The sequence below is a fragment of the Balaenoptera ricei genome, chromosome 4, assembly GCF_028023285.1.
Source record: "Balaenoptera ricei isolate mBalRic1 chromosome 4, mBalRic1.hap2, whole genome shotgun sequence".
Taxonomy (NCBI): Eukaryota; Metazoa; Chordata; class Mammalia; order Artiodactyla; family Balaenopteridae; genus Balaenoptera; species Balaenoptera ricei.
In genome coordinates, this window is record NC_082642.1 from 155,377,396 (window position 1) to 155,401,018 (window position 23,623).

General features: G+C 47.5%; 1 protein-coding gene across 1 annotated transcript in view; it reads right to left on the bottom strand.

The window, feature by feature from the left end:
* Positions 1-5,245: 5,245 nt before the first annotated feature.
* The window catches only part of PSMG1 (proteasome assembly chaperone 1), a 101,051-nt gene continuing 82,673 nt past the window's right edge, over positions 5,246-23,623 (bottom strand). Inside the window, exon 5 of the mRNA XM_059921568.1 lies at positions 5,246-5,461. Within this exon, the coding sequence (XP_059777551.1) occupies positions 5,450-5,461 (12 nt within the window). The 3' untranslated portion in view covers positions 5,246-5,449. The remainder of the gene's footprint in view (positions 5,462-23,623) is intronic.

The following is a 23,623-nucleotide window of genomic DNA, read 5'->3' on the forward strand; positions in this document are numbered from 1 at the left end:
ATACCAATAAATGGAAAGATATCTTGGGTTCATGGATTGGAAGACTTAATAATGTTAGGATTTCAATACTACCTTGAAAACTTTATGCTAAGTGAAGTAAGTCATCACATGAGAACAAGTATAATGTGATTCCACTTATATGAGGTCCCTAGTGTATAAAATCCATAGAGAAAGTAGAATAGTGGTTGCCAGGGGCTGGGGGAGGGGACAATGGGGAGTTAGCATTTAATGTGTTTCAATCGGGGAAGATGGGAAAGTTCTGGACACCAATGGTGGTGATGGTTGCACAATAAAGTGAATACACTTAATGCCACTGAACTGTACATTTAAAAATGGTAAAAATGGTAACTTTTATGCTATGTATGTTTTACCACAATAAAAAAATGAATTACTGTTATGAGAAAATGGAATGTAAGTAAGAGAATAGAACTATACCATGCAATATATACACAAATATATTTAAAAAATTAAAACCAGAATAGCTACACTATTATTAGATAATGTAGACTGTAAGGCAAGAAAAATTACTAAAAATAAAGAAGAATGTTTCACTTAAAAATTTTTTTAAAGTGCAATACAGCAAAGGCTTATTGAACACATATTACATGGAAAGCCCAGGGCTCTGCACTTAAAAAATACTGTGGGGGGATGGGGGAAGTCACAACCCCCGCCGACCTGTCTCCTGCGGGGACTGTGCTTTGCGTTCCTCAAATTCACAAAGCATTTGCCAAATGCCCTGCCGTTGTCCACCCCCAGCAGTGCTGTGAGGTCAGCAAGGGCTGCTGTCCCTATTTTACGGATGAAGAAACTGAGGTTTGGGAGGCACAAGGGGGCTGCTGAGGGTCACACTGCTCTTCGGTGGTGGAGCTGAGACCCAAACGCAGCTCAGTGTTCTTCCCATGTCACCACACAAACATAGAAACTTGATTACAACTAATCTAAGGTATGTTCCATCAATAATAGCCAATATTCCAAATTTGAGCACCAAACGAATTCTATCTCAACCACAGAATCCAGCCTAGAGGTAAGGCAGTTATCTCGGTATTTTACATACACACACGCCCCTCACCCCCACCTTTTATACTTCCTAGAACGTTGCCTCCACTCTTCCCTCTGTGAGCCCATGTCTGCAGCCTCTCCTGGCAGAGAACCACAGGGTTCAGTGCCGACTGAACCTCAGGGGAGAAGTCATGTGTCCTCAGGGGAGAAGTCACCTGCAGGATTACCTGCACCTGGAATTTCTTGTTGACACGTGACCACCTTGGTCCTGCTGACGCCCCTTCTCAGGATGCTGATTCTCCCTCAGGGCATGTTGCAGCTTGCAGACTCACTGGAAGACGCCAATAACTACTAATGGGTAAGAAAAAGAAGGAAAAGGGCAACAGATTAGACAAAATCATGGGGATGCAATCAGCAATGTCAGACTCTAGGAGATTACAGGGCAAATGTGTTGGTTTCTTCAATAAATAAATTATAAGAAAATTTAATAAGAAGAGAGAGATGTATAGACCAATCTAAATGAACCAACTTTGTTTGGATTCCAATTCAAATAAACTGTTGAAAACGAAACAACATTCACAAGACATTCAGGGAAATGTAAACATTGACTCATTGACTGGGTATTTGGCAATTAAAATTTTGATTTTAATTTGATTAAAAATTTGTCATTGTTTTTAGATGAGATAATGGTACTGTGGTTTTCTTGGTATTATTTAAGTTCTCAGTCTTTTCCTTATCTTTCAGTTACATACTGAAATATTTAGAGATGAAATTATATGATTCCTGGAAAGTGCTTCAAGATGATTTCGGGGGCGGGGTGTTGATTAGAGGGGTTAAAAGAAACAAGACTGGTCACATTCCGATCATTGCCAGTGTTTCCAGTTCATGATAAACTGCTCTCAAATCTGGTACGCTTTTAAATTTCCACAATAAAAAGCTTTAAAACCATGCTTACAAATAATCTTCAGTGTCATGAGAAAAATGTCATTGTATACTATACACCATATTAAGTAGAAAAGCAAAAAAAATCAATACAGTAAGATCCAAGCTATATAAATCAACATGTTCTAGGCCAAAATGTTCACAGTGGCTATCTTGGCTGGTGGGATTATTATTGTAAATTTCATTCGTTACTCTATGCTCTAATTTTCCAGCTTTCTACCATGGGCATGTATAACGGATAATTAGAGAAAATATATATATTTTAATTTTTAAGAGTAGAGAGTGATGAGCCATTTGAAGTAACACTCTTGAGTCTTCAGCCATGTGTTTGGGGAACATTCTCTCAGGAAGGGCTAATGCCATCCCATAATGCACCTTAGCACTTAAAATTCACACCTGGTGAATGTATTACTTGATTTTTAAAATAAGCCACCGTATCATGGAATTAAGGATTTATTTGTGCTTCCAGAATTCCACTCAACATTACCAAAGTCAGATTTGAGTACCTAGATGTCCCCAGAGGACCAGAATCTGGTTAATTATTATTAGGTAATCATCTTTCTAGAGATTTCTGTCCAGAGATGACTTGGGCATTTCACCTTTTTTGTTTTGCAGAAAGATATGATGTCGAGGATTCTACACACTCTTCTGACGCCTTTCTCCACAAGAAATCAGACTTTCTGTCCCTGCACCATGGGGGGAACCTGCCTAGTGGTATTTCTGCTGGCAGCCGTGTCCTCAGAGACCCGGCCCTGAGCCACCTCCTACAGCAGGGAACTCGTTTTCCAGTGGGTGTTTAGGTAAAAGGAATTTGTATGCCAGTGGCTTCTTAGGAATCTTTCTTTAAAATCATATGAAAGGAATACTGACAGAGATCTGAGCAAGGCTTTGTTACCCACCAGCCTCAAAAGTTCCAGAAGGGCTTGAAACATTCCTACAGCCAACAGCAGCCTGGTCTACTCCCATGGGGTCATTTATACCCTGGGAGGGTCTGGCTGGATTTTTTCCATTATCTCTTGGATTTCTTTACATTTTTGTTTAATTTTGTTTTCCTCTTTTTTCTTTACACTGCCTGAGGATCATATGACCTTTCTGATAAAATCTGAATTTGGGAGGTTCTTGGATTTCCTACTTGGAGATTATTACCCCAACATCTCTGTATCCCATCTGTGCGTGTGTGTTGTTCCCAGCACCTGCACTTCGTTCCTTCTCTCCCTGGGTGGCCCTCAAATGTCTTCTCCAATCTCAGGAAAGACCCTCCAGGAATGTAAATTCCGTGTCATCGATGGGAAAACAGGGACACCAAGAGGCTAAGTGATTTGCTAGGCTCTTGGTTGCTTGCTTTTGTAGCTGGCTGTCCTTAGCGAGGGCCGACACCCACACACAGGAGCCTCTCTGACTGACCTCCAGGGAAGCCTGCATTTACATGCTCCATCATCCCAAACGGGAGATCCTGGTATCTCCCCACCAGGCTTCATTTCCCAACCACGGCACATCTGCTGTGACCACACCTACCCCAGGATCAGCAAGCAAATGAGTCAAAGTCACAGCCCTTAGACCGACTTTCGAACAAATTTTGCAAGATGGAATTTCAATTTACAGGGGTCTGGTATATAGGAATCTAAACTTACCCACGTAAGGGAGAAAACCAAACTGTGAAGTTCAAGCAGGGGAGAGCATCATTCTTCAGGAAAGTAGAAGAAAAGCTTAGACGACCCACCCACCTCCCTGACTTCACCCAGATACGATGAAAGAGCCGGTTTCCCGTGACCCAGGACACAGACATGGCTTTTCACACGCCAGGGCCGCCTCCTCTCCGCCTTGGTGCTAACAGCAAACAACAGTCCATTCACTGTTGCCGAATGTCCTGAACTAAAGTCCAGCCAGCTGAAGCCCCCATCGGAGGAGGAGGGAATTGAACATTTCTTTTCCCTTTTGCTGTTTGCAGGCGAGCTTTCGTCATCAGCCATCAGATATGAGGGGGCACCTTCCCCAGAGAGCCCAGGGCAGTAGGGCTTCAACAGAGAGGCAGCTGAGTTGGGGGAGCCCAGAGTCCAGGATGAGAAGCTGGGGATTGGAAAGCAGCTGCTGGGAGAGAGACACTGTCTCATCTCTCTGCACAGAAGGGTTCTGCCTCAAGGTAAAGGGCCTGCGTAGGTGAAATGTACCACAGAGCCGCGTCTGGCTAAAATGCAGGGGCTGACCCAGCAAGTGTGGGTGGGCCCTGAGGTTCTGCATGTAAACAGCTAACAGCCAGGGAATTCCCTGGTGGTCCAGTGGTTAGGACTCCATGCTTTCAGTGCCGAGGGCTCAGGTTCAATCCCTGGTGGGGGAACAAAGATCCCACAAGCCTCAAGACCAAAATTAATTAATTAACTTTAAAAAACAACTAAATTCTAGTTGATGCAGATACGACCAGTTGACCTGGACCATACCGACCACACTTAGAGGAACAAAGGTCCAGGGCTGTACCATCCAATATAGCTAGGTAGCTCTAGCTACTGTGGCTTTGAGCACTTGAAGTGTAGTTGGTCAGAAATGAGAGTTGAAATGTGCTATAGGTATAAAAGACACAATGGACTTTAATTTAGAATAAAACAAAGAATGCAAAAATCTCCATTTTTAGAGTGAATATATGATGCGATGATAATATTTTGGATATACTGGGTTAAATAAGCTTTATGATTAAAATTAACTTCACTGTTTCTTTTTTCCTTTTTTGGAATGTGGTCACTAAAAAATTTTAGACAACAAAAGGGCTCAGATTCTCTTTCTCTTGGGCAGCCCTGATCTACAGCTCTCCCCAAACTTTAAAGCTATGATTCTTGGAAGTATTCTTAAAGACCATTTTATATCTGATTGCCTCTTTTTCAAAAATCCACACAATTTCTTGGCTTGTCAAAATGGTCTTGTCATCCCACCTCTTCTCACTAGAAAGGAGAAGGAAAGGGCTAATGGAACCAGATATTTATCTGCCGCAAGTTATCCCTCAGCCTCGCCAAGGCTTCCTTTGAAAATTATCATGGTGGCCTTTGATGGAACATATCCAGTTCCAGGTATCAGAGGCTCATCCTTTAAATTGATCTTTAAGTCTGTCCAACAAAATACTAACCTGCTATCACCCTCTGATAAAAGCAACAAGCATGATTGGAGTCCCCAGCTGATACTTTGCTTGACCAACATGATCAAGCAAATTGTTTTTTCCTAATGATACCTTCTCCTGTCCCTTTTGTTACCAAGTCCAAGCTTATACTGCTCGTTGCACAACAGGCCAATAAATCAAGAGCCAAGTTGTTGGGGCAAGGAATATTGACTTTATTCAGAAAGCCAGCAGACCTAGCACATGGTGGACTAGTGTCCCAAAGAACCATCTTGCCTGAGTTAGAATTCAGGCTCCATTCATACTAACAGGGGAGGGGGTAAAGTCCAACATTTCTTGGTTCTGGCCAGACTCCAGAGAGGATGTGTTACTTTCTTCCTTTCTGCAGCCATTCACAGGTGGGCCTGGTCAGGATGTTTCCTGTGAGGTAAACAAAGGTACTGTAGCTTAATGCTCATTATCTGGGAGGCAGGGTTCCCAGAGATGGGCCGCTATGTATAATTTAAGCATATAGGCAATATCCCTTTAGTGATTAACTTGTAAATAGATCACAAAGGCTCTTCCCTATTACAGGTTCAGCTGAAAATGAACAAAACATCTCATTAGCTGACATTTTTATTGAAGTATAGTTGATTTACAATATTGTGTTAGTTTCAGGTGTACAGCATAGTGATTCGATATCTTTGCAGATTATACTCCATTATAGGTTATTACAAGATAATAGGTATAATTCCCCGTGCTATACAGTGTATGCTTGTTGCTTATCTATTTTATATATAACCAACGTTTTCGAAACAGAAGGATTGTTTGTTTGAGGCTTCAAGACTGAGGCAAACATTTGTTATAAGGCTCCAAGGGATTTTGCAAACAATTTCTACCCATGACTTCCAAAGCTTATGCAACATTTTGTGCAAAATGCGTGGGCCGCTTCCACGAAGAAAGAGTTTCCAGAGATGTTTACTTTGCAGAAGTAAGCATGCATGTTCGCCCGTTCCCTTGAAAATTTCCACATGTACACACAACAACTGGAGTGTTGAGCAGACACACACTCTCCTCTCCACAGACGGCCCTGGCCCTCTCCATGCCTGTCCTCTGATGAGCTGACTTCCTGTGACTTGACCCCTCTGGACCGGCCGTGGCTGTCACCTTGTGAACTGTCATCAGTTAAGACTGATTGTTCACGGCCAGATACAGATGGGCTCTCCAGCCCTCCAAATGTAAGCCATCCAACCAAGTCTCAGAAAGGAAAGGCCCTGGACAGTTCTAGGGCCGTGTTATGGATCGAACTGTGTTCCCAAAAGAGATATGCTGAAGTCCTAACACCTATGCTATAGACTGAATATCTGTGTCTGCCCAAAATTCATATGTTGAAATCCTAACCCCCAAGGTGATGATATTAGCAGGTCAGGCCTTCAGAGGATGATTAGGTCATGAGGGTGGAACCCTCTTGAATGGGATTAGTGACCTTATAAAGAGACCCCAGAGAGTTCCTTCACCTCTTCCACCACGTGAGGACACAGCAAGAAGGTGTGGTCTGTGAACCAGGAATCCGGCCCTCGCCAGGCTCCTTGCTTTTGAACTTCCCAGCCTCCAGATGGTGAGAAATAAATTTCTGTTGTTTACAAGCCACTCAGTTTATAGTATTCTGTTATAGCCACCCAAACAGACTAAGACATCCCAGTACCTCAGAATGTGACCTTATAAGGAGATCGGGTCTTCACAGAGGTAATCAAGTTAAAATGAGGTCATGAGGGTGGGCCCTAATCCAATATGACTGGCGTCCTTATAAAAAGGGGAAATTTGGACACAGACACACACAGAGGGAGAGCTGTGAAGAGATGAAGGAGAATAACGTGAGAAAACTGGAGTTATGCTGCCACAAGCCAAGGACCATCTGTGGCCCCAGAAACTGGGAGAGACGCCTGCATGGATCCCTCCCCAGCACCATCAGAGGAAGCACAGTCCCACCGACACCTTGATCTCAGACTTCTACCCTCCAGAACTGTAAAAGAATAAATATCTGTTGTTCTAAGCCACCAAGTTTATGGTACTTTGTTACAAAAGCCCTAGGAAACTAACAGAGACCAGAATTCCAACAGTTCCCATTATTGGTTTATTTTCCATCACTCAGACATGTCAGCCTAGCTTGGGCTTCAGACCCACATCAGTGATTTTGCAGCTCCCATATATAGCCCCAGGTGTCCTAAGAATGCATTAGATATAGAGTTATCAATTTCATAAACAAAAGCACCGGATACCCAGTTCAATTTGAATTTCAGACAAATAGTCAATAATTTTTTAGTATAAGTATGTCCCATGAAATATTTGGGATATACTTATGCTAAAAAAATTGTTGGTTGTTTTTCTGAAATTCAACTTCAACTGAGCATCCTGTATTTTATCTGGCAACCCTGGATAGGGAGCATCTTTGGAATACTTCCGACTCCCTGGAAAAGACATGTATTTGGTGCCACAAGACGAACTGGGAGAATTTCCACAAAGCTGGGCCAGAAGACAAGGCTCGTTGTTTGGCATCAGGTCACTGATGCTCACACGATGAATGGCAGAAACTTAAGTGCTCTAGTAGACAGCTCAACTCTGGCATTTTCCATGTAGGTGACACATTTCTGTTGTTGCCATTTATCTTTTTTTTTCTTTGGCCATGCCACATGGCTTGTGAGATCTTAGGTCCCCGACCAGGGATTGAACCTGTGCCCCCTGCAGTGGATGCACAGAGTCTTAACCACGGGACAGCCAAGGAATCCCCTGTTGCCATTTATCTAATACCTATGTTGTAGTTCAAAATATAGAGCCCATCTCTGTGACCAAGTTATTCCACCTGAAATGAGAATAATCACCCTAGCCTGTTCAGAACAGAGAGGGCCAGTCACACAGGGCCCCGCGCTCAGAAGGGCCCACACAGCTGCTGCCATACTGAAGTTCTTAATTTTTGAGCAAGAGTCCCTGCATTTTTCTTTTGCACGGGGCCCACAAATTACATAACAGGTCCTGAAGACAAGCGTAAAGACAAGGAAGCAGGCTACACTAAATGCTTTCATGACTAACGACTGCCAGGTTGCGGCTTTTAAAGTACAGTTGTTGCTGGTAGCAACTTGGAGGCTGGGTGGAGATTCTCCTAAAGCCCCCTGAACCTGCAGATTTGGGCTATTTGTCTTCCCACCAGTGTTGATTCCCAAGTTGTGTTACACGGAACCAAGTCTCTTCCATCAGCTATGATGGTTTTCCAATCTCTGCTTTCCCTTCCTTCCACACACAGCTTTCTGTTTTCCTCTTTCTCCCAGCCTTTCTCTCTAAATTTCTGACACACACCTTTCCTTGTCCTTTCCCCATTACTAACCCCTTCTCTTATGCCTGTCTTTTTGCTTGGCTCTCTCTCCGACAAAGAAAACCAAAAGATGAAATTCAAATGTTTCCTGCTGAGTGTTAGTGTCCCTTAGTGTCTTGTCAAGGGCAAAGTTCGGGGGCAGAAATTATGAAAGTTGGTTTTCCAATTCATTCCATTTCTACACCAACCTCTTCAATGATTAAGGGCATCAGAAAAGAAAGACAGAATTACGACTCAAAGTCTCTGCTATGTGACCTTGGATAAGGCACTTAACCTCTTAGGATCCTGGTTTCTTCAGTTCTCAAATAAGGGTGTTAGATGAGATAATGATCTCAGATGAGTCTGTAATTTGAACATCAAAGTTAAAGCTAATCAGTCTGGTGAATTGGTTTTCTCCCAAGGCCACCATGTACGGTTGCTCAGGTTGTGCACTAATTAACCCCAGGGACTCCACGCATGTAGCCATTGTGTTATGGTGCTTAAAAACTGCACAACTCGGGACTTCCCTGGTGGCTCAGTGGTTGAGAATCTGCCTGCCAATGCAGGGGACACGGGTTCGAGCCCTGGTCTGGGAAGATCCCACGTGCCGCGGAGCAACTAGGCCCGTGAGCCACAACTACTGAGACTGCGCATCTGGAGCCTGTGCTCTGCAACAAGAGAGGCCGCAATAGTGAGAGGCCCGCACACCGCGATGAAGAGTGGCCCTCGCTTGCCGCAACTAGAGAAAGCCCTCACACAGAAACGAAGACCCAACACAGCCAAAAATAAGTAAATAAATAAAACAGGGCTTCCCTGGTGGCGCAGTGGTTGAGAGTCTGCCTGCTAATGCAGGGGACACGGGTTCGAGCCCTGGTCTGGGAAGATCCCACATGCCGCGGAGTAGCTGGGCCCGTGAGCCACAACTACTGAGCCTGCTGCGCGTCTGGAGCCTGTGCCCCGCAACGGGAGGGGCCGCGATAGTGAAAGGCCTGCGCACCGCGATGAAGAGCGGTCCCCGCACCGCGATGAAGAGTGGCCCCCGCTTGCCGCAACTGGAGAAAGCCCTCGCACGAACCGAAGACCCAACACAGCCAATAAATAAATAAATAAATAAATAAAGTAGTTATAAAATTAAAAAAAAAATAAATAATGTCTTAAAAAAAAAAAATAAAAAATAAAAAAAAATAAAACAAAAAAACCTGCACAACTCAGCAAGCATCCCTTCAACAAATTATCCCTCCCTTGTCTTCATGCTAACTGTCCACGGGGACCTTCTCTCTGACCATAGTTCTCAGTCTCTCCCATTCCCAGTGCCATCCCCATCCTGTCCCTTACAGAACCCTGCAACAAGACCCAAGACTGTCTGTGTTAATGTATTTCCACCCCATTCTCTGCCTTCCCTGCCCGCCTACACCTCCCAGAAATGTACATACATCTAACATGGATGAATTGCGGAAAATAGGCTTCTATCTAAGCAAGGAAACTTTAAGGAGCATGAAGGTTGGAATGGGGAAATTAGTTGGTAATTGATGGGATCTACATGATGGAGAAATTCTGAAGAGGGATAATGAGACTCTGGTTGCCTACCTAATAGAACTCCACCTGGAGGAAACCATGTATATGGTGTTGCACTGAAAGGGACTTGGGGTTATCATAGACGCACAAGCACAAATGCATCGCAGACGCGGGGAGGCTGGCGCACCGAGGACCCTGAGGCTGCAGGTGCCCCTCTGGGATATATCGTACTGTTTAGCATCCCTGTCATTTTTTTCAGTTGAGGTGAAATTCACACAATATAAAATTTACCATTTGAAAGTGAACAATTCAGTGGCACTTAGTACATTCGCAATGTTATATAATCATCACTTCTATCTAGTTCCAGAGCATTTTCATCAGCCCAAAAATAAAACCCCACACCCGTTAAGTAGTCCTTCCCTCTTCCCCTCCCACCCAGCCCCTGGGAAGCACTAATTATTTCTGTCTCTTTGGATTTATCTATTCTGGACATTTCATATAAATGGAATTATATAATATATGACCTTCTATACCTGACTTCTTCCATTTAGCATAATATTTTCAAGGTTCATCCATGTTGTAGCATGTGTCAGTACTTCATTCTTTGCTATGACTGAATCATATTCTATTGTATGGATATGTTACATTTCATCCGTTGGTGGACATTTGGGTTATTTCCACCTTTTGGCTATTGTGAATAATGCCACCACAATTGTTCGTGTACGACTATTTGTGGAGTCCTTGTTTTCAATTCTTTGGGGTCTATACCTAAGGATGAAATTGCTCTGCAGCCCCATCGTTTTGATTTCACAGCAGAGCTTGCTGAGACCTTACATTTCAGTGTATTCTGTGTAATATCTGCTCATATTTTCAACATTCATCTTGCATCTTTTTGCTGTAGATCAAAGGTCAGCAAACTTTTCCTCTAAGGGCCAGATAAGTAAATAGTTTAGGTTTCATGAGCCTTGTGGTCTCTGTTGCAACTACTCAGCTCCGCCTTTGTAGCATGAAGCAACCACAGACAATACGTAAAATATTCTTGGCGCTCCAATAAAACTTCATTCACAAAAATAGGCGGCAGGCCAGATGTGGCCCTCGTGCTGGAGCGTGCAAACCTCAGCTCCAGGACAAGCACAAAAGGATGTGACCTCCTTCCAAGTGCTGCATCCTCCAAGGATGGACGGGACAGGACAGGACAGGATAGGACAGAACGCATATACATATACACATATGGGTACAGGCGCAATTACATCTCCACTGCCAGGGAGGATGCCAAGGGAAGTGAACTTCACTTGTGGCAGAAGGGTCTCGAGACAGCACCTTAAGAACTTCTTGATTATGAAACATCTGAAGTCCTGGGATGTATCCCCGACGTGAGCGGCTGAGTGAGTTTGAGGAAACATGGCCACCCTCTGGCTGGGCTGGTTTTGAAGATGAAAGGCCAATGACTTCATTGACAAATCCCTCAATGTCTTTTCTAACATTCACCCTGTCTAAGATTCCTCAGGGCAGGAAGGGGGTGCCCAAGCTCAGAAACTCATTCATCCAACAAGCATTTATTGAGCGCCGACTGTATATAGGCACCATGCTACATCTTGAGTATTCCAAATCATGCATTCCAGGAGGTCTTCTTGGGCAATTTGGTTACTTCCAGTAGCGGGGAGCTCATGACCTGCACAGAGCAGCCTACCCCATGGCTGGACAGTGCTTTGCTTCCTCAGAAACACCTAAACCTCCACAGCATGATTCCACACTTGCCTCCCACCAGTCAAATATCAACAGGCACCCCCGCCACATACAGGTACAAAGAGAACAGGCAAGGAAACAAGGAAATAGCAGGCGAACAAAGGAACACTGACAACAGCTTTTATCACCCTCTGATGTTTTTAAAAGCAAAATCAATTTCACATCCGATGACTTCCTGGGAAGTTCCCTAACTCGGGCAAAGTTGACAATCAAATTCTAAGGTGCTGTTTCCCACGAAGAAGAGCACATCCTCCCTCCAAGGACACTGTCTGAGCTCTTCCCTTAAACCGTGGTTTCCAAAAAAAGGCAAAGAGAGTCTGGATGGAACAGAGATGAAAACCACAGGCCTGGGGGCCAGGCAGGTCTGGGCTGGAGGGGCTGCCCTTTCCCTTACTTGCTGCAGGACCTGGACCCGGGGCGAGTTAGCAGCTGGAGGAGGGGGTGACAATCGAGCAGCTTCACAGAGCTGCCTGGATGGGCCACCCCATCTGCAGTGGCCGCGAGGCTAGGCGCTAACAGTCAGAGGCCTTTCCCACCTGGCCGCTCACGAGAGGCTAAAGAGAATCCAGTGCAGGCCTGGGCGGACGGGACCCCATGGAAACCAAGCAGCCGTGGGGTGAGGGATTAGGCTGACAGCCTGAGGTTAAAACCAAAAAAATAAGTCTGATGGAAACAGAGGCAGACAGAGGTCAAGGCCAGGAGACAAGGGGAGGTGCCCCAGTGCTGAAGCCACAAGAAGCAGGCCCACCCCACCCCAGCCCAGGAATTCCTTGGCTGCCTCACAAGCCTCAATGCATCCTCCCCACGCCTGTAAGATCTGTTCCCCAGCGGCCATCTGTACGGGGGCTCAACCCACCAGTAAGTCATGAAATCAATTGAGATGTCACAGCCAGCAACTGATAAAAATGAAACAAGAATGGAATAGAATAGAATATGTAAGAATGCATAGCATATGTAGGGTGTGTTGTGTTACACTGTTTCAGCAACATGCACATGTGTATACATGTACATACATGTGTATACATGCATGTACATACGTGGGTACATACATGGATACAGGTATACTCACATGGCCTAGAACCAAAAACGTCAGCATGTGTGTGTACTTTAATTTGCAGAAACCTCCCCAATTATACACACACACATACACACACACACACACACACACACATATATGTGTATGTATGTATACACATATTTTGCTAAACTTGTCTCAGTTACAGTTGGGAAGGATTGGAAGCCTGTGTCTAATGCATCCTTCAGGACCTCTGGGAGCCAGTGAGGGGAAACACCTGTGGTTCAATTTCATGACCCCATCATGCTGTCTGGGGAAGGTGGTCAGGGCAGCAGAAGCAGACGGTAGAGCCAATCAACAAGTATTTTATGTATGGAGAGCCGTGAGATGTTCATTTATTTCCTGAAGAGACAGGTTCGTGAAATTAATTCTAAAGGCAACAATGAAATTCCACAGTCAATTAAAAAATGTGGAAAAGAGCTCTAATCGTTACTACCCGGTGCCGCTTTGCGTCTTTCCCAGTCCCATTCGCATGAAGTATAAGCCAAGCTTGTACCCGAGAAAGACCTGCATTTTCATAAACCCAGTGTTCGTATGCTCAGGAAGCACAGATTAGAATATTGATTTTTCTAGCTTTCAGCACCAGCTAACAGCACCTGGCAGGGGTGCGGTGGGCGTATAAACTGCAGCAAATCCACTAAAATATCAGCGCGAAGAATAGAATCCCGATTTTACAACACTCACGTAGAGATACCAAAACTTGTGGGCTTGAAAAAATTTTCTAGTCACCCATCAGCCTGTTGTTACAGCAAAATATCTAAGTCTGAGAACCCCAGGCAGGTGTCACCAGCCTGGGAAGTCCATGGTGAAGCAGGGCCCATGCAGGTGGTGCCCAGGGCTCTCTCTCAACCTGTCCATTCATCGTGCTGGGGTTCTGAGGTTTGGGCTTTACGTCTTCCCTCTTTTGAGGCACTCAATTTTAAATCAGGTCACAAAGGGTGGGCCTCCTTTTAAGTTAGTTGCGAAGAAAATCAAAACCCCACAGGACTTCCTCCCCTTGAAGGTCAGGCTTGCAGTCTCCCACACTCCACTATCGCCTGCCTTTCCTTTCCTCCTGCTCATGCCCTGGCAATGCCACCCCACAGGGTGACAGTAGCTAACGCTTGCTGAGTACCCAACGGGGTGACCAACTCATCCCCATTTGCCTGGGACTATCGAAGTTCTAACACTGGAAGCCTGGTGTCCAGAGAACTTCAGTCCCTTCAGGAAACCCCAGGAAGATCAAACAACTGGTCACCCTGACCATGTACCCAACATTCTAAGCACTCCTGAGATATCAGCTCATTTGACCTGGGCCACCCATGGATCAGCCCCTGATCTCCTCTCCTCTTAACAGGTATGGAATTGAGACATCAGGCAGTGATGGGACTAGAAGAAATGATAATTATGGGATGTGGTGGAAGTGTTAGCTAATGCTACAGTGGAAATCAAACTGCAATATAAATATATCAAATCAATCTGTTGTACACCTGAAACTTACACAATCTGTCGATTATATCTCAATTTTTTTTAAAACAGAGGTGTCGGGGTCACACCAGTGGTGAGGATGGAGTTGGGATTCTGACCCGGAGCCCAGAGCTCTACGGCAGGGCTCCTTCTCTGCTGCCTCCATCCCTGGCCAGCTGGGCCCACGCCCCAGCCTCAGAGCTCCACGTGGAGGGCGGGGACATTGGTAGAGCTCTTCTTTATCAACACCTGACACAGCACTGGGCTCACGACACAAGCTGCCCTCATGCCTATAATCGAAGGAATTTGTTCCTTCCAGAAATATTTATCAAGGGCTATTTTGTATCAGGCTGGGAAAAATAGTGGGGAAGGAAGGGAGGGAGGGAAAGAAATGCACAACATGGTTGCAGGAAGCCAGGAGACATTCCTAGTAAGTAAGCGCTAATTCCAGGGGTCCTAATCAGGAGTGTCCATGGGCAGAACTTAGGGGGTCTTTGAAATTGCATAGGAAAATAATGACATTTATATTTTCACTAATCTCCAACTGAAAATCAGCATTTTCTTCCATTACAAATGGACACAACAAACAGCACGGACAGAACCTGGTACTTGGTCATGGATTTGAAATCACAGATACTTTGATGGAACATTACATGTGTTCCAGAAATCTCAGAAGAGCGCTGATTGCCCACCACTACTTTCATATGACTGGTTATCAAAACTGCTGGTAGGTCTTATCACAAAATACAGTAAAAATAAGAGCACAGTTTTTTTAATTTGATAACTGTATCGATATACTAATTGATTTCTTTTGCAATCCAGAGTGTTTTATTATTTTATTTATTTTATGCATTTAAAAACATTATCCTAACAAAGGGTCCACAGGCTTCGTCAAAGACGTCATGGCACCCGGAGAGGGAAGAACCCCTGTCCTAATGAGAACCCAGCTCACAATAGCTGGGAGTACACCCAGGAGACCCCGAAGCAAGGCTGCCCTCCCTCCAGGTGAGCAACTGAGCAGCTCAGACTCCAGGGAAGGCGGCGGGAAACGGCTGCTCCTGGGGCATCCATCAAAATCTTCGCCACGTTCACACTTTAGTGTAACTAAACTGTCTCTAAGCTCTCCTGCAGAGCGGAGATGGCTGGTTATAAAATGTTTCATTCTCACCTAACAGTTTACAGACAGTATGCGAGCCATGGCACTAGAACCCCGTAACTGCAAGGCTGTCAGGTTGGAGATTTTGCCATTTTTTAAATAAAGAAATTGAAACAGGGCTTCCCTGGTGGCGCAGCGGTTGAGGATCTGCCTGCCAATGCAGGGGACACGGGTTCGAGCCCTGGTCTGGGAAGATCCCGCATGCCGCGGAGCAACTGGGCCCGTGAGCCACAACTGCTGAGCCTGCGCGTCTGGAGCCTGTGCTCCGCAACGGGAGAGGCCGCGATGGTGAGAGGCCCGCGCACCGCGATGCAGAGTGGCCCCTGCTCGCCGCGACTGGGGAGAGCCCGCGCGCAGAAGCGGGGACCCGGCACAGCCAAAAATAAATTAATTAATTAATTAAATAATTTAAAAAAAAATCAAGGCACAGTTATATAAATTTAAAAGAAAAAAAAAGAAATTGAAACAAAGAAATACATTTGTGTCTTGCCCAGCATCACTCAATCCATGTGCCAGTGGTGGAGCGAAGCCCCACGCCTCGGTCTGCGTGGACCTAAGCCCTGGACCTGGCGCTGGCCGCCCTCCGCCCGGGAATCCCTCACGCCTGCCTGCGCCGCGCATGCGCTCTGCGCGGCCGCCCTGCAGCCCGCCCGCCTTTGCCCGCCCCTCCGCCTGAACTTAGGTGGATGCGACGCCACGTGACAAGGTCCGTTAGGACAAGTATGCCCTTGTTTATTGGCCTGGGAGTCCCTTGGTTTCTCAAAGCATGGTGCTGTCTCCCCGTCTTCCTTTCGGGTGCCCTTGAGGATGCCATGAAAGCCAGGCAATGACAAATAGAATCGATGGAAATAACAACGAGGGAAGCACCCGGCCAGTCGCCCACGTCCTCCAGGATATTCGTAAAAGTACACATAAAAGGTCAGAAAGCATTTTGATTTCCTGACCCACTGCTGTCCTTAGACTCCTCGGGCTTCTCCAGATGGGTTCCCCATTAAAATCCGACACCTGAAGGGTGGGGGGGGGGGTGCCTGCTCCCAGCCGCTGTCACTGGGGAGGGCCCAGCTGGCAGCCTAGTGATGGTAACCCTCCCAGGAAGTAGCCTCAAGTACAGCGCATCCTCTCAGACGGCGCTCTTCCAGGAGTCGGAGAGACAATTTCCTCTCGTTTTACAGATGTAGAAACTGAGGGACTCCACTCGGGCATGGGGGAGACAGGTTGGCGCCTGTTCCCTGGCCTGAGCTCTCCTTCCACCCCCACCCCCACCCCCCGTTGGTTCTGCAGAGGGGAGAGAGAGCGCGCGCACACAGGCGTCAGCGTTCTGCATGAGTCTGGATTACCCTTCCTCTGTGATCTACAGTCGTTGATTGCCCCCAAATAGAGTCTGGCAGCAGCAAAACTGCCCTTTGCCCTCTTACCCTGCCCTCTGACCTCTTAAATCTCCCTTCAGTCTCCGGGACTTCCTTGGAGGAATCTCCCTGAAGTACTAGTCACAGGATTGCATGGGGTGGAGCTGGAACATTTTGCTTAGGAAACCAGATCCTGTTTAAACTGCACAGTTTTGCAAGCACCCACGTTTAGCATCCTTCAATCTCCTGAGTGCTGGGGTGGGGCACGGGGGGTGGGGAGGTGACTCAGTCCGGCAGGTTGCATAAGCCTTGCACAGGAAAGATGAGAGGGAAGCCAGGAGCACATATGTGCATGAGCATCTGCATATCATCAGCCATTGGATAGCATCTCTGTTTTCTTGCAGATTGGAGGTAAGGATTCAAAATGCTGCAAACGGGCTCGCTGAGCCTCTTACCGAGGAAACAGTCAACAGCAACTGAAGTTGGGGGGCAGGGAACGCTGGGAGGTCCAGGATCCAGCCCTGATGAGCTTCAGCCAGGTCGAAATTTTCCTCACAGCTGCTGGGCATTTCCACAGTTGAGAATACCAAAGGGTGTGGGCAGCTTACTAAGTGCCAAGCATAACAGGATGGACAATGGGCACTTCCTGGACCCACACTAGTGGCTGCACTGCTGCCGTTGGGCAGGGGGCAGGGGAACTGGCAGTGGGAGGTGGGAGACAACCAAGGCTTGACAAAGGGACAACAGATGCTTCCTCCCTGGTGAAGTAGGAGCTCCCACTCCCACTCCTTCTCCCCCACCTGGACAGTGTCATCTGGCCCTTTGTAAGAGGCACAGGTGTGCTTGTTAAAGATGCAGGTTTGACCTAGAGGGGTGGGGTAGGGAGGGTGGGAGGGAGACGCAAGAGGGAGGAGATATGGGGATATATGCATATGTATAGCTGATTCACTTTGTTATACAGTAGAAACTAACACACCACTGTAAAGCAATTATACTCCAATAAAGATGTTAAAAATAAATAAATAAATAAAAAATAAGAAACGACTCTCCAGTAAGACAAAAAAAAAAAAAAAGAATGGGTTAAAATGTAAAATAGATAGCTAGTGGGAAGCAGCCACATAGCACAGGGAGATCAGCTTGGTGCTTTGTGTCCATCTAGAAGGGTGGGAGGGAGACGCAAGAGGGAGGAGATATGGGGATGTATGTATATGTATAGCTGATTCACTTTGTTATAAAGCAGAAACTAACACGCCATTGTAAAGCAATTATACTCCAATAAAGATGTTAAAAAATATAAAAATAAATTTTTTTTAAAAATGTAGGTTTGGACCCTGCCCCAGAGCTCCAGAATCCAGCTCTCCAGTGGCAGGACCTGGGGAGCTGCAGCAACAAGCACCCCCGTCCATATGCCGGTGGCTCACAAATATCAGGATCCCCAGGGACATTGTCAAAAATGCTTGCATCTACCCCAATACATGACAGACTTACTGAAGCCGAAACCTCCAGAAACTATGTCCAGATGACTCTCAGGCATCCAAAGTTTGGGACCCCATCTTAGACGTGTGGTTCTCAAAGTGTGGTCCCCAGACAAGCAGCATCAGCATCCCCTGGGAACTTGTTAGACATGCAGGTTCTCAGGCCCCGCCCCAGACCGGCTGAATCAGAAACTCTGGGGGTGGGGCCCCACCCTCCAGGTGATTCTGATGCAGCGGAAGTGTGAGAATCTCAGGGGAGACTGTGAGCTCCCAAGGGCATGGACGTGTCCCAGTCTTGGCTGCTCCAGAGGGGGCTGTCTGCGCCTCCCAGCTCCCAGGGCAGCTGTGTCTGCAGGAGAGACACTGCTGTGAGGGGAGAGAGCCGCCTGCCTACTGCTGTGGCAACCTCTCGAAGGTTCTGGTTTGGTCTGTCTTGCACCAAATCGGCCCTAAAACCTGACCAGAGCCTTATGCATTTCCAGAGTCCCAGGAGTGCAAAGTCCAGTGTGGAATGTGCTTTCTCTACTTGTTTGAAGAATACAACAAATATCCCCAGCTCCCAAATGCACACTCAGGGCCACTTCTAGGGATAGCTCTGAACAAAACAGGGAACCCTATGTGGTCCCCATTGAATTGACTTGGACTTTGCATTCCTGCTGCAATTCTGCTCAGCCCCCAGGAATCACGTGACACATGGAGCCTTCCAGCCTTTGCCACCACTCCCCCCATCCCACACCCACCTGCCCCTTGTGCTCTGAAGCCCCGCTCAAGCTCTCCTCATCCACGAATCTTCTCCGGCCCTTTCCAGCCCTCACTGACCTGTCCACTCTCCACTCATGGAGACTCAGTTGCCCTCAGCATTTGGCACTTCTGGGGCTCTTGGACTTCTGTTTTATTTCCCCACTGAAAATACCAGTCTGTGAGAGCAGGCCCGATATTCATATATTGGTTTTTTTTTCCCTTCCCTCGAATTGTTCAGCACCCAAGAAAGTCATTGCCTAGGTGCTCAGTGAAGATCTGCTGATGACAGTAAAACCCTCATCGCGAAAGGCAAGACATCTATGTCACTCTTGCTGCACGAAGAGCTCTAGATTTACATGCACACACCCTTAGGACGGTTCCAGATCAACAGGGCATTTGTCCTGAGGCCTGTGGGTGAGCTTTGGGTCCTTTATAAAGACAGGAAAGCAGCACCACCCCCCTGAAAACCATACCTCATGGTCAACCTGGCTCTGAGGGACTTCACACAAGCCCCCACACGTGCTCCTGTTGACAACGTAGCAAGGGCTTGGGCGTCCACAGACCTGGGTTCAAGTCCCAGCCTCACAGCTTATTAATAATATTAATATAACTGTTAACCAGAGGGGACCTGCTTCTCCCTGGAAGAGTCTGGCTTCACACAGCCGGTGTCTCCCCTTCCTGCACCCGCCCAGGCAGGTGTCCTGCTCTGGGAGGCATCTGAGTTTGGGAATCAAGAACTGGGAAAGCATTTCAGGGAAGAGCCTCGGGCATTGGAAAGGCATCCAGAGAAGAAAGCTTCAGTGCCTGGGAGAAGGAGGAAAGAGCAGGGTTGCTGGACGTGATCGACTGCAGTCCTTTCGAGTCTTTCCAGACCACGGATAAAGAATGGCATTTCCCTTACGTGATCTTTGATGACCAAACTGTGCCCTCCAAGGCGAAGCAGCAAGAGCTCAGAGTGATGTAAGGGGCAGTGAGCCAAGAACTGAAGGCGCATCTGGAAGCTGACAAAGGGAAGAAAAAGGATTCTCCCCTTGAAGCCTCCAGAAGAAATGCAGCCCAGCCCATACGTTGATTTTAGACTTTTGACCTCCAGAAAGGTAGATGGAAGCAGATTATGAACAAGAACAGGAACAAGAAATGTGAACTTTAACATGTTTGAGGGCTAAGTCCTTCGATGCTACTGATTTTGGTGACCAGCCGGATGATCCCCCAGAAACTGACTAGTATATTCTGTCAAAGTAAATTGTGGTGGGTTGTTAAAGTAATGGAACCAACGAATTACACCTCCCAAGGTTTAAATCCACGCGTAGGCCCCCACTCCTATTTAACTCCTGGTTGGGCCATATGATTTGCTTTGGCCAATGGGATGTTAGCAAACGTAACACAAGAGAAAGCTTAAAAAGAACTTGTAGTATATATCACATCTCTGAGACTGTCATGTGAAGAAGCCCAAGCTACCTCTTGGAGGATAAGAACACAGGGAGCAGAGACAAGCCATCTCAATGGAGGCTCCGTAGCCCAAGCAGCCCCAGCTTATGCACCAGGAGATCACAGCGTCGATAGTGACCCAGCAAGAAGAGCAGAACTGCCCAATGACCCCAGCCCGATTGCTGACCTACAAAATCATAGGCAAATAAAATGGTTGTTATTTGGTGGTAGTTTGTTATACAGCAGCAGATAACTGACATACTCTATTTCCCTAAATTTCAGGTCAAAACTTAAATAAATTGAAATTATCCTTTAAAAAATAAAAATTCTCAGGCAGAGTCACAGCTTCAATAAGGCCCCAGCATTGATAGCGAGCATTTACTGGGCATGGGAGCTAAGGGTCACACGCGATCACCCCTTGTCATAACCACATTATGGGGGTTCAAGGAAGCACAGAGAGGTTACGAAATTGCTCCAGGTCCCACAGCTTGGCATGACAAAGCTGGGCTGCGAACACAAGCCTGTCCCGAGGGCTGTGCTCTGGGGCGGGCAGAGATGTGGATCCCACAAGCCAGCCCTCTCCACGTGGGGCTTCACCAGGTTCTCATCTCCCTTCCCTAGAAGTGAGCCAGGTCCAGGATTGAAAGCCTGAGGCCGCCAGCCCTGGAAACTAAGCCCCGAGCTGACGTCTAAGGCTCCTGTTTGCTCTGGTTCCGCCCCACGAGGAGCCAGCTGAGGCCTGAGCTGGGGCAGTGGGGACAGAGCCACCCGGGGGGCCTGGGGCCAGTGAGGCTCCCACAAGGAGGGGACGCAGCCCTCGGGTGGAATGGAAACCAAACGGGGCTGTCAGAGCCGCAGGATCCGCTGTCCAAGGGCCTGCAATTAATTAAGACAGAGGGGAGCACTGAATGGCCCTTTTGTGGGTCAAAAGCCTTCGGTTGGAAACCCAGCTGACAAACCCAAGAAAACCGACTTCATGGTTTCTTTTAAGAAAACCATTAATACATCGTCGAGGACTGAAGAAACGCTTTGTTCCAACCCTCGTGTGACCACCAAAGATTCGGATTACAAAGCAGCTGGCACTGCCCAGTGACAGCAAACATCACCTCGCAAAGCCAAGGCTGCCCAGGTATAAGAAAGCCAGAAATAACACACGACAGCTGACGCCAGAGCTAGGGTGCCCACGACTGCCCTTTCACGATGTTTCATTTACCAAAAAAAGATACACACACACACACACACACACCCTACAACTAAGGACCCAGCAAGACTAGAAATTGCCTTGACGCCCTCCACCAGGTGGATCCCCACTGAGCCTGTCTCGGTTTAGATTTTTCAGTATAAAAGGCAACTGAAAACACAGGACTCCCTTGGGTTTTTCAACCAAGGCTGCACGCTGGCATCACCAGGAGCTTTGAAAACTCCCAGGTCTGTGTCCCGGTCCCAGGTCTGCTGTAACTGACTTGGGGTGAGCCTGGACAGCAGGACTTTTAAAACCCTCCAGGTGTCATGGGCTGAGTGGTGCTGCCCACCAGAAGATATGTCCCCCGGAACCTCAGAATGTGACCTGATTTGGAATAAGGGCCTTTGCAGATGTAATTAAGGTAAAGCTCTCTAGAGGAGATTATCCTACATTAGGGTGGGCCTTACATCCAATGACTAGTGTCCTTATAAGAGACAGAAAAGAAGACACACAGAGACACAGGACGAAGGCCACGTGAAGATGGAGGCAGAGATTGGAGTGATGAGTCCACAAGCCAAGGGATGCAAGGATTGTGGGAACCACCAGGAGCTGGGGGAGAGGCCAGGGACGGATTCTCCCTCAGAGTCTCCAGAAGGAACCAGCCCTGCAGACACCTTGATTCTGGCCTCCAGAACCATGAAAGAATACATTTCTGTTGTTCTGAGCACCCAGTCTGTGGTTCTTTGCTACTCGTAGCAGCCCCAGGACAGGATTCCATGGGTGAATGTCAGGTGCAGCAAAGGCTGAGAATGGCTGGCGGGTCAGGACTGAAGGTGACGCCTGGAGAGGCTGGGGGTCAGGGGGAGGCCAGGTTGTTGGCCAGATCTAGAACGCGCTACCCACACCTCCTGGACCAGTGGCCTCCAAGCCTGGCTGTGCACCAGAATCCACTTTGTAAAATCTTGCTGTCCAGGCCCCCCTGGAGATTCTGATGACACTGGTCTGTGTCGGGCTCTGTTGGGGGCACATTTTTAAAGCCCCCGAGGTGACACTAATGTCCAGCCAGGGCAGGGTCAGGAGCAGCTGCCAAAAACTCAAGGCCTTTTGAAAGCAAAGCTTGGCTGTGCCCACATGCCGGACACCAGTGATCTGGCCCTTCATTAGCACGACACACACAGAGTGACAGTTCCGGGCTTTCCTTGCTGAATTTGCCACAGCTTTTGCTGAGTTGAGCAGCCTTAACAGCTGGAGAGAAAGCTTCTCTCACCAGCCACTTCCCCGGTGGAGCTGGACCCAGAAGGTGTCCAGTTGTCATTTCTTTGCTTTTTGCTGTTGCTGTATGGTTGGTTGGTTTTTGTGGGGGGTTTTCTTTGGATTTTGAGATGCTCCAAACAAGTGGTGCCTGAAAGCAAACCAGAAGTGCCAGGAAAGCAGAGCCAGTGAGGTTTCCCAGAAGGTCAACGCAGGCGGGTGCCTGGGTACCAAACAGTCCCCCAGACGGAGGGCTTTAAACGACGGAAATTTACCGACCCAGTCTCTGGAGGCTAAAAGTCCGAGGTGAAGGTGTGGGCAGGGCTGGGTCCCCCTGCAGACTAGCAGGGGGGGATCTGTTCCAGGCCTGCCCCAGTTTCCGGTGGTTTGCTGACCATCTTTTCCTTGAGAAGCATCACCCCAACTTCTGTCTTCCTCTTCATGTGACCTCCCTGTGCTTGTCTGTGTCCAAGTTTCCCCTTTTAATAGGACACAGTCCTACTGGGTTAGGGCCACCCGAATGACCTCACTGTAACTTGATCACCTCTATAAAGACCCTGTCTCCACATCGTCACTTCTGAGGTACCAGGGGTTAGGATTCCAACATAGCTTTTGGGGAACACAAGGCAACCCCTGACAGGCCCCGAGCTCACACACCCGCCCAGACCCCAGAGGCTGGCACTGGTCCTTTCAGGGCGGAGGAGAACAAGGCCCAGGAGGACTTCTGGGATGACTGAAGGCCTCCAGGCTCTGGCCGGCTCCTGAGTTATGGGAACCAACAGATTTGTTCAGGCTGTTCACAGGTCCCGGTGCCTCAGCCTAAGACCCCTGGCCTTGTCTTCAGGATCTTTGGTCCCAGGTTGAGGGTGAGTGAAAGAGGGGGTACCCTGAGGTC